The sequence below is a fragment of the Stegodyphus dumicola genome, chromosome 10 (genome assembly GCF_044657685.1).
Source record: "Stegodyphus dumicola isolate Sdum_Otavi_A_Nest chromosome 10, ASM4465768v1".
NCBI lineage: Eukaryota > Metazoa > Arthropoda > Arachnida > Araneae > Eresidae > Stegodyphus > Stegodyphus dumicola.
Genome location: NC_140777.1, coordinates 164473115 through 164484999, shown reverse-complemented (window position 1 = coordinate 164484999; position 11885 = coordinate 164473115). Strand labels below are relative to the sequence as shown.

At 31.6% G+C, this 11885-nt stretch overlaps 1 protein-coding gene across 1 annotated transcript in view; it reads left to right on the top strand.

Moving 5' to 3' along the window:
• The first annotated feature begins 4179 nt into the window (after positions 1–4179).
• LOC118191937 (uncharacterized) overlaps positions 4180–11885 on the top strand; it is a 45743-nt gene continuing 38037 nt past the window's right edge. Inside the window, exons 1-2 of the mRNA XM_085825807.1 lie at positions 4180–4251; positions 6685–6742. Of these exons, the coding sequence (XP_085681933.1) occupies positions 6718–6742 (25 nt within the window). The 5' untranslated portion in view covers positions 4180–4251; positions 6685–6717. The remainder of the gene's footprint in view (positions 4252–6684; positions 6743–11885) is intronic.

The following is an 11885-nucleotide window of genomic DNA, read 5'->3' as shown; positions in this document are numbered from 1 at the left end:
TTACATTATACACGTCACCAACGAATTCATACCGCAAGCATTACAAATACTTAGTATCAAATATTTAAATTATTTCCATGTACGTTTACTTCAACTTAAACGTATACCAAATTCCTACAAACATAAAATTCACAAAATAACTATCATTTAATTAAAATATAATTAAATTCAAAAACACTACTTAAAATATAAATGAGCACATACATTAAATTAATAAAAATTACCTTACAATCCTAATTACTTTAAACTAAATCATTGCTAATAACAATTTTCCCAATAATACCAAATTCCTTTACTTCCACCTTACATTTAGAACAATGCATAAAAATAATATCCCCAAATAATTAAAAATACTAACTTACCTGAAGATCTCGCACAACCTTAAAGAAACATTTATTACTACCCTTTTTAATACCACTAAATACCCATTTCGAATTCACTTTAGTTACGGCCATGGGATCCAAAAATTCACGAACACTGTTTTCCGCTTATTATTTTTTGCAGACTGTAAGAGCAATTTTATAAAAGTAAACTTGAACTTTCGATTATGTCAAATAGAATTTCCGATGCTGGAACTTTCCAACAAACAAAAAGTGGAATTGCTGCAAAAAATGGATAAAGACATGAAGAATGTGACAGAGAGGTTAGTGAAAACGAAAACATTTCGATTGACAAGTTAGTTGGTATTCTCGGCACAGCAATTAACGGGACTTGAACAGCGAGACTTTGTAACTGAACAAGAAATTATGTCTGTTTATAGAATTAAAGAGAAAGTATTATCACATAAAACGAAGCAACTTAAACAACTTAGATTGAAAAAAATGTTTAATAAAGTAAACAAATAAATATTAAGCTTTTTTTTTTTTTTTTTTTGTAAATTTTGATACCCTTTAGATCATAATTGTTCTTTATTTCATAAATTACGGTTTCATATTTTTAATTTTAGAATTTCTGCATGCCATCTTACGAGATTTAAACTGATGATCTATAATCCCAAAAAATCGATAATCCGGAATCGCCGAAGTCCCGACAGTATAATTATGTATCGAATTGTATGGTTAATAATTATGTATTGAATTATATGGTTAATAATTATGTATCGAATTATGTGCTAAATATTCACTTTTTAAAATCTCTAATATTTCACTTGGAACGTTTAACTTCATACGTGTATGACAGAACGTATTTAACTTAATATTTAATATATTTTTGGGTTAGAAGTTTTTTGGAAAGAAACTGTGAAGGCAATAAATATGCTTATGTTTTTTTAATTGTGATATAAAGTACACAGTTTTGCATAAAATAAGAAATAAATTAAATTTCTAATGCATGAAAATTCAAATATTAGTAAAACTTATGTAGCTAAGAATCCTTTTCTCTCTCTCCCGAGGAGATAAACACACATATGCTTGCCATTACCTGTTTTGTTCAAAAATAAATTGCATTACAAGAAATCACACTTTAAAATTAGTAATTAGGCCTATGTTTACATTTGCATTATTTAGGCCTGTGAATTACATTTCCATAAGAAAGATTTTCAGCGTGCTTTTGAATACTATGAGATGACAAAAGACAGGGAAGAAAATACAAGTTCCATTAAAACAAGTACGATTGAAAAAAAATCCTGTTCCCTGAATTTTCAGTGCTTACCCTAAATATTTGTCTTTAACAAAATCATTTGGTGAACAGCTGTTGAAGAAAAAAGAGAGAAGGGAAAATGAGCAACTTGAAGCAGCAATATCTAAAACCATAGCAGCGTAGCAAGTACATGAAAAGAAATACTGTTATAATCTGAGTGAGCTTTCATCATGTCTAAAAAATTTTAAGATATCTTATGATTTAACAGGTGTGATTAAAGAAAATAATATATTTTTTCACTAGACAAGCACAAAATCTGTTCCTTTTATTTCTGCATCAGTCGTTATCCATGATGATCTGCAAGTAAAAGCATATTTTAGATATTTCATTAACAAAAATTAGTAACCATGAATTCCAATTTAAAATGAATGAATGTGCGTAATCTCTGTTCATTGCTTAAAGAAGTTGCAGAAATTAAAGGTTATCATAATGAAAACAGCTTTGAAAATTTATTATTCGTAACTCATGGTCTTCTCCGTGAATTAGAAAAATATGCTCCTGAACATAAAAAGAAAGCAGTTCAGTTTTTATTTGAGCAGCTGTCATTACTCCTTTTGTATAAAAATATAATACAGTCAAAAGTCGATAATCTGGACTCGTCGGGACTTCGGCGATTCCGGATTATCGATTTTTCTGGATTATAGATCATCAGTTTAAATCTGGTAAAATGGCATGCAGAAATTATAAAATTAAAAATATGAAACCGTAATTTATGAAATAAAGAACAATTATGATGTAAAGGGTATCAAAGTTTACAAAAAAAAAAAAAAGCTTAATATTTATGTGTTTACTTTATTAAACATTTCTTTCAATGTAAGTTGTTTAAGTTGCTTCGTTTTATGTGATAATACTTTCTCTTTAATTCTATAAACAGACATAATTTCTTGTTCAGTTACAAAGTCTCGCTGTTCAAGTCCCGTTAATTACTGTGCCGAGAATACCGACTAACTTGTCAATCGAAATGTTTTCGTTTTCAATAACCTCTGTGTCACTTTCTTCACAATTGGAAGCGAATTATAATGACAAGGAATTTGATTTTAATCATATTAAAGACGGAGTACATCAAGATGAAATACTACATTTATTAAGGAATTATAAGCCAAATGAAATAAAGACATCTGCCCTGAAGATAAGGATAATGCTGACAGATCAACTTCCAGTTCATTGAGCGCCGCGTCCCCCCCCTTCCGCAGAGCAGCGTGAAATTGATAAACATATTTTGGAATGGTTAGAGAAACACAGGATATCCCTTTATCCATTTTTTGCAGCAATTCGACTTTTTGTTTGATGGACATCGAAACATACTTTTGCTTTGTAGATTTTTTGGGAGCTCCAGCATCGGAAATTCTATTTGACATAATCGAAAGTTCAAGCTTACTTTTATAAAATTGCTCTAACGGTCTGAAAAAAATAATAAGCCAGATCCAATTCGAAGATTAAGTAACAACACAATCTGCAACATTAACTGAAATAGATAATTAGAGAATTTTAGCTTATACCGTCTGTTATACATTAAACATGCATGCGTAAACGTATTATGCGCATGTGCACATGCAGCCATAAAGGTCTTACGCGCAAGCTTTGAGGTCTGGATTATGGGTGTCCAAATTAACGACTTTTGACTGTAATAGGTATAATTCTGATCTGTTAAATATTATCAAGTTTGATGTTTTCAATTTCTCCACATGTGAACTAAAACATGATCATCCAAATCTGATACTTTGTTTTTATAATAGTAAAGTGTGAGCCCTTTGTTAAAATTTTCAGTACTTTTCCATTTAAACCATGACATTTGGTACTTTTGTTTGTTGTTTAGTGTATTTCCTCGGCACTAGGTGTCACAGTTTGGTTTAGCTTCTCTCCTGGTTTTCTTTATGATTATTGCTAGCAGGACTTCATCAGTTCCCACTTGCATTTTTTTACTTCAATGAATATTTATGTCTTGTGATTTGCTAAGACATGGATGTACTTGAATAACCAAAGTGCCCACTACAATAACTGCAATGAAATTCAAATATGATTTGAAATCAAAATGGCTGTGCAGCCTTTGTTCATATCAGGATGAATGTCTGAATACAAATGTGGTTTTTGAATCATGTGTTCTTTTTGTTATTTGTGTTCACATTCTTGCCATGTGATTTACTTGTTTATGAGGTCAGGAATTAATGTCTGTTGAGTTTGATAAGCCAAATTTTGCTTCAAATAAATGACAACACAATCACAGATTGAATAATTACATAAGTGAAGTATTTGCCAATTCCTAGCTATCTTTTTCTAATATTAAAATAAACCAATGCTATAAAATTGTGTAAATTAATGAAAGCTTTGGTGGTTACATATTATCCCGTCGACCATGAAACTTTTACCAAGCAGTGTGGTTTAGTGCCAATTATGGATAAGTGTGACATAAAAATACATTCATAACATCTGTACTTTCATTTGATGAATCCCAACTGAATCTTGATAAGCCATGTTTTCTTATGGACAAAGACATAACTTGATTGCTATTGCTGTATTTTTTCTTGCAGTTTGAAAAAAAAAAAAAAAAAAAAAAAAAGAGAGACTACACCTTGGAACTTGCCTTTTATAGTAAGAAGTGGAGTATTTTCAAAGGTATGGGATCCTGCTATAAAAATTATGTGTATTAATGCTGCTGAATATTATCAACAAAACACTAATCAGCTAGAACAGCTACATAATTGAAGTTTGTAAGCATATTATTCTAAACATAGTTTCCTGTAAAATTGGAGTGCATAACATAATAGTAAAAATCAGCAAAAGCCTTTTATGATAAGGGTCAAATACTGCATTTATCTCAGAATTCTGCAGGAACAATTGGCTCAATTTTAGCAGGATCTCTGCCGGCTTTCACAGTCAATAGAATAACATGTGAGTACCAAAACTTTTCCACAAAAGACAATCTAACATATTCTTTTATCATGGTAGGTTTCTGTAGATTTTTTTTTAATATATCTTCTTGATTTTTCTGTTTCACTTAGTATCAAGCCAAAGGCTTGGGAAAAGATGAGCCAAAATGCATAAATATGGCACCAAAAATTCATGATATGGCTTTAATTGTACAAAATTTTCATACCTTACACTGGTCATATATTTATTTAGTTATTTTCATATTTACTATCTGTTTTTCATGTTAACTGAAGACCACTGAGCTAGGTCTTGGCCTATATGCTTATGAAATTTATCTTGATTTCATTGAATAGCTAATTTAATTTATATATGCCATTTTGTATAAGGATCTCAAAACCATACTTAAAATTATCATAAAGCATGGCATTCATTTCATTTGAATTATTATCATTTCTCATTTAAAAAGTAGAGTATATAGGATAAAATCATATACAATAGGCTTCATTGATGAGTATTATAAAATCAAAGTGCTATTCTCAATTTAAGTACAAGATGTGTCTATTAAATTCCAGGACTGTATGGGTAGTTAATGAATAAAAATGTGTAGGAACATGTTATCATGGGGATGTGGTAGTGTAACAAATGAAATGCTAAGGTTTAACAAATGTGCAGTGATTGCGTTAGCACAGCTTGAAGAAGGTAAACGCAGGTGGTTCATTACGGCATGTGTCACGGTCAGTGATGGAGCAAAGAGTGTGCTCTCTAATAAGAAGTGCTTCTTGACAAAACATGGCATCATAGATGTTAATCATCCTCTGTGTTCTCCTGATTTGTAGCCTCCTGACTTTTACTTGTTCCCAAAACTTAAGACTGCTCTGAAAGGGTGTCAATTTCAGGACATAGAGGGCATACAGAAAAATGTAATCACTCAATTTTGAAGCATATCTTCAGAATACTACGAAGCGTGTTTCCAGAATTTGTACCGCCGTGCACAAAAATGTGTGACTGCCAGAGGTGATTATTTTGAAGACTATTAAACGTATGTTTATTTTTTATTATTCATTCCATTGTATTAGCCCCAGTCCTGGAATTTAAGACCAAGTTTATGTACCACCAATGCCTGCATCCTTTGCAGTGCAGGTTTATCCATTGGGCGCTTGGGGCGGGTGCCTAGGGGCCTGGATTCCAGATAAGCTGGATCCAACTCATTTTTTTATAAGAATAATGTTTTTATTTTTTTATGTATATATGTTTTTACAATAAAAATTAAACATTAAAATTTTCTTTCATTTGTTAGCAAATCTAAGAGCCCCTCCTTGGATCTGCCAGTTCCAAGGGGACCCGTAGATCTTCTGCACCCAGGACCCGAAATTAGCTTAAACTGGCACTGATCCCCTGAGGAAGTTTGTGGTCTGATAAAGCTTGCACTGCAGACCATTACAGCAAACATCCTAAACTGAGTATGGGAAGAATTAGATTATCGTGTTAATGTGTGTCGTCTGACCAAGGGATTACATATTGAAGGCTTGTGATTAATGCATCAAAACCTTGAACAGCTGCCACTGCTTATGCTGTAAGATTTGCCCATATAAAATAATACATTAATTTATTATTAATTTTTAAAATCACACCATTCATTTATAAACATCCTGTGTGGAGTTTTGTGAACCAAAGCTTGCTTTAAATTAATTGCAACGCAATAGGTAATTGAAGTAATTCCATAAGAGAGATATGTGTCAATTCCTTGTTGTTTTATCCTAATGTTAAGATCATTAGAATGTTGCAAAATTCTGGAAATTGATCAAAGATTATGAAGAATAGTAAAGTAAAAGAATAATGTAGGCTGTGTTCTTCTACCACAATGTGTTTTTGGAGAATTTTGTTGTAAAATTGTATATGCTTCTTTCTTGCTCTTCCTGATAATTCTTCTTCATCTGGTATGAACCCAATGAGAAAGCCAGTATGCCCAAAGAATAAGCCAATATGCACCTATATGCTGCCGAAAATGAGTATATTTTAACAGAAAAATGCCAAAAAATAATGTTATCTTTTTTCATTAAGTCATAATATTTCTAACTTTCTTCTGTTTTTGTTTGTGTATTTGTTGATTGTTAAACTGTTTTCTATAAATAATTATGTTAAGTATTTCATGGAAATAATTATGGTAATTTTTTTCAGAAACCTCAAGTGAAATATCTCTTAGAATGTTACATGAAGGAAAGAGGTCTTTATTTTGGTAACAATATTTATATCAATCATTTTTTATTTTATCTGATTTTTTTTTAAAATTTATTCTTTGTTGTTTCCATGCTAGTGTAGTATACTAAAAGTATTACATACATTAATGAGTGCAAACACTGCTTAAATGGTCAATATTTCATTTACTTCTGTCTGCTCAAAGATTATTAAAAGATGAATGATAATTTGAAAGTTAATATGTCTGGATATTTTTTTTAAACTAATAACTTACTCAGAGTCCCTCCCCCCATATTGGTTGATGTTCTGTTCATTGCATTGAGGATCCTACTGAACACATATTTGTAGAATGCTTCTTAAACTTTCAGAGAAAAAAAAATTAATGTATGCAATATTTTATTTCACGTGATACATTATTTCAGTAAACCTTTCGCTTTTGTGTAGGGGTGGCAATGTTTAAATACAGTAAAAGCTCAACTATATGGAATGTCAGGAATTGCAAAATTCTGAATGCATGAAATGTCCAGATAGTTGAATGTGTACAAAATGCAGTTCGCATTAGAAAAGCCATATGAATGGAGAAAGTTTCAGTCTAAAATTATAAAAATAGTCATCTTCTTTGTAATTAGTTTCAGTGTCTAAAGCCTACATTTAAAATTATGTAAGATTCTGAAAAAGAAATTATTTCATTTTGTCGACCTTCAACATAAAAAATTAAAAAATCGTATCTGATTATAATATACAGTCAATCATGAAAGTTGGTGGAGGTGCTGCTAAACATGCACCAGCCATTTTGGTAGAAGCTTAAATGAAAAAGATCATTCTTTATTTAATTAGAATCGTAAGATTCAAGTTATGAATATAGCATATAAAAAACTTAAAATCAGGTATTATAATTACATTGCCATTGTATATTCATTTTCAAATAAAGTCATATATTGTTCCCATTAAAACACATTTTTCTTCCTGTAACAATGAAAATACTTCATGTTTTTGTATAGATGGGGGATCCCAAATTTTAACCATTTTTTTAGAATGTGGGGTAAGCAGACAAATAACATTTGACTTATATTTTCTTTACAGAAACTAAACTGGCTTATCAAGAATTCATGTGGTTTACATAAAGTTAAGATCTTATGATTGTGTTGTGTTTGACAGGAAAATACATTAAATACCAAATTTTTTAAATAATTATAAGACTTTTGCTGCAAATCCATTTAATAGAATAGAGAAGGCTTATTATTCTAGTCATCCTCCTCACAGTTAAACATAATGGGGAGTAGAATATTTGTGGTAGACAAACTAAAAGCTTATATTTAACCTTGAAATCTCTCATGTATCCCAATACCATAGTAACAAAGAGTTCTTATAGTAGTTCTCATTAGAAGCTCCTTCAGAGTCATAGTATGAGATCTACCCTATTCCAAGGATGGATTCTTGGAACAACTAGATGAATGAATGACAAGAGGAGTTATTATCTTCTGAAAGAGAGCCATGCAATTCATTCACATTTTAGAAGCTATCAACAGGAATTCAAGAGTCCTGTATGGGCCTTTTTGATCACTTAACCAGAGTTTATACAGCCCTTAAGAGTCCTTAAAAATCCATAGGTTTTTGGAATCGATTTTTGGCCCTTAAAAGTCCTTAATTTTGGCCAAAATCGGCAGAAGGTCCTTAATTTTAATCATCTGAAATTTCTGTCTGTTTCTACGACTACCATTTTGAGCATATTAGAGGAATATTTTTGGCAATTAACTGATATATATGGCTATCTTTTGAATGGGTTATAATTTGTTCCTATTTCTAAAATAAATGGTGGGATACTCGAGTTTCTAAGCAAGAAATGAAACATAAGCATTTCAGAATTCATTTTGTCTAATGAAGAGCTCTTAAACAACTTTTCGCTTTTTGGGATGTGAATTCTTTCATTAAACGGTTCTAAATTTAATGACTCATCAACATTTTGGCAATTTTAAGATCAGTTTCTATAAGAAATTTCTAACTCCGAGATCTGGGAATTTTTCGACGATTTTTTTTATACATTGTAACATTGATAAATTTCATTAAAATAATGGTAATATGTTGAAATTATATTTTTAAAATAACATTAAAATAAAACATTTTTATTTTTCGCTGTCATATTATAAAGTTCCATTTTGGCAACTTATTATACAAGACTTTGAATCTGAAAAATAAACAAGGTACACTGCCATCTCCCCCAAAGTGGGACAGTTCTATATCTCCTGTTCTACTGGGTCGATTGACAAAATTGAAATTGCATTTTTCATGTCTCGAAAGCGCAACTTAAGATATATATTAGATTTATATATAGCACTGTTCTAACATAGGTATTTTGACACAAAATCGGGCTTTTTCTGAAATAACATACCATTTTTTTTCCATATTTTGATCCTACGACTCAAATAACGCTTAAATATTAAATTTTCTAAAATTTGGTGCGAATTTATGGAGAAATTCAAAAATTTATCTTGATGCAATTTTTTTACTTTGTGCCAAAAATAATTCACTTGGCAAACTTCTTAATATATGGCAACCAATTTTCCTTTCCCTTCCATTATGCTGGCGTGGAAAAAATAGCACCTCGTTCCTACCTTTTTAAATGGTGCATGAGCGGAAAAAAGTCATAGTGTTCCTACTTTCAAATAATTTTAGCAAAGTGTCTAAACCACCGTTGATGTCTTATCGCTATCAACAAGTATGCCAAATTTCAAAATGCGCCAGTATGTAAATTCACGTATGTCTTCAGAAATTTCGAATAAAAAACTGTAATTTTTTGCAGGTATTCTACTTTAAGATGATGGTAAAAACTTTATAGATTATAATTCAAAATGGTTTGAAAAATTTATAAAAATTATTTTAAAATACAAATTTAAAAAATAAATCATAAAAAATGGGTGAATTTTATTTGAAATGAACTTGAATTTCAAAAGGAAGAATCAAATAAGTTTAACAAAAAAAAAGGAGATTAATAAATATATACCAAACTCGATTAACATTGAGGAGCTAATTTTTTAAAAACTATTTGTGCGATTTTTACAAAACTTGGTAGTTTGACGTAATTTGAGTCGTAGGATTGAAATATTGAAAAAAATTGTATGTTATTTCAGAAAAGGTCCGAATTTTGTGTCAAAATACCTATATTAGAGCAATGCTATGCATAAATCTAATAATATATTCTAAGTCACAATTTCGAGACATGAAAAATGCAAGTTGAATTTCGTCAGTCGGCAGAGTAGAACGGTAGAGATAGAACTGTTCCCCTCCTTTTTTTTTTGCAGTGTACAAAGAGATGTTTTACAAAAATGAAATTATAATAAATTTCCGGTTACTTGAGCTTTTTGGTCAGTTGAATGCCAGATAGTCAGGCTTTCACTGTAGATTCCTGAGTTTATTTCCTTCTTATAAAATAGGTTGCTTTCTCCCATATTTAGCATAAGTGAACTAATGTCTTCTCATATAAAATCCTTTGTGAAAATGTCCATTCTAAGGCAGCCTTTGAGTGCTTTGTTGCTATAAATAACACAGCCTAATATTTTACTGCATTCTGTTAAAAATATATGAACTGAGCACAGCAATGCAAAGATGTTGTGTGCTGTCTTCTGAGGTTTTAGAACTTAGTGTGTGAAATACTCACAAATACTTCAGTACTTAAAAATTTCGTTTGGTTTTTTAAATGATTATTTTTATAAATGTATCAATTACTGAATTTTGTAGATACATTTTATATTTTGAGGTATAAATTATATAAAAGTTGTGTTTTATTATTTTTATTAATGAACGGAAAGGAAAATTAAAAAGGAAATGTAATTAGTTTTTAAGTATTAACAGTTGAAATTTAACTTGAAAATATCATAAATTTGAAATAAGGAAGCATGTTTACATTGTCATGACTTGATACATTTCATCTTTCAGTAATGTAGCTTAGTTTCTCATTTATAAAGTTCATGAAAGCATCCCTTGGCTATAAGGGGATATCTCTAGTATGCTTTGCTGTAAGGAAATATTCCAAAAATCAATTACTTTTTGGTCAAAAAAATCTTTTAGTTATATTCCCCTCCACACACAGCATAGAATAAATACACTCTTTTGAAAAGAATCAAAGCACCAAGAAAGACTTTTACGATCGTGATGAAATTGATATGGCAAAACATCTTGATCAAACATGAAAATGATAAAAGTTTTAAGGCAAATGAACAGGAATTGCGATCATAGCATGCATTTCTATTGCGCAATTTGCAAAGTATAAAATCGGTAACAGGCAGAAAATGTATCTTTTTTTTGTTGTTGTTGTTGTTGCTGCCATTTAATTCCGTAAAGAAGCAACTAAAGATGTCATTACAACAATATCGAAGACCTTAAAATCAACTAAACGACTTCGAATATGGTCACATTGTAAGGTTGCATGAAGCTGGGTGGACATACCGAGCAATGGGCCGCCACCTGCAATGTACAGACACTGCTGTGCGAAGGTGTTGGCAGCAATGGTTGCTACAAGGAAATTGCCAATGAAATGAAGGCTCTGGAAGGCCAAGGATCACAAATTCGAGGCAAGATAGTTGGATTGTTCTCCAGGTCCAAACCTCCCCAGCAGTATCATTTTCGACTATTCAACGCACTACAGCTACGTCTATACCTCCTGTGGTACTGTCTACCATCTTACAGCGCTTGTCTGATGTGGGGTTACACTCACAGAGGCCTTTTAAGATGTTTGCCTTTGACCCCACAACATTGGCGGAGTCATCTGGAGTGGTGTCGCAGCTGGTCATCATGGCTGCCATCAGACTGGTATCGTATAGTGTTTAGCAATGAATCCCGCTTCACTCCTGAAGCAGATCACCACTGTGTTTGTGTCTGGAGAGGATGAGCCCAGCAGTCCCAATCAGTCTTTGTTTTACAAAGGCATACAGCCATTACCCCTGATGTGATGGTGTGGGGCGCTGTTTCTTATGACAGCAGGTCATCTTTAGTCATCCTTCGTACATCTTTAACAGCTGAATGATATGTTGATACCATCTTGCAGCCGGTTGCATTACTCTTCGTGGCACGTTATCCTGGAGCCATTTTCCAACAAGATAATGCCAGGCCACCTACTGCTCGCATATCTCTGGACTGTCTCCGAGCGGTTGATACTCTTCCTTAGCCAGCAAGTTCACCAGACCTTT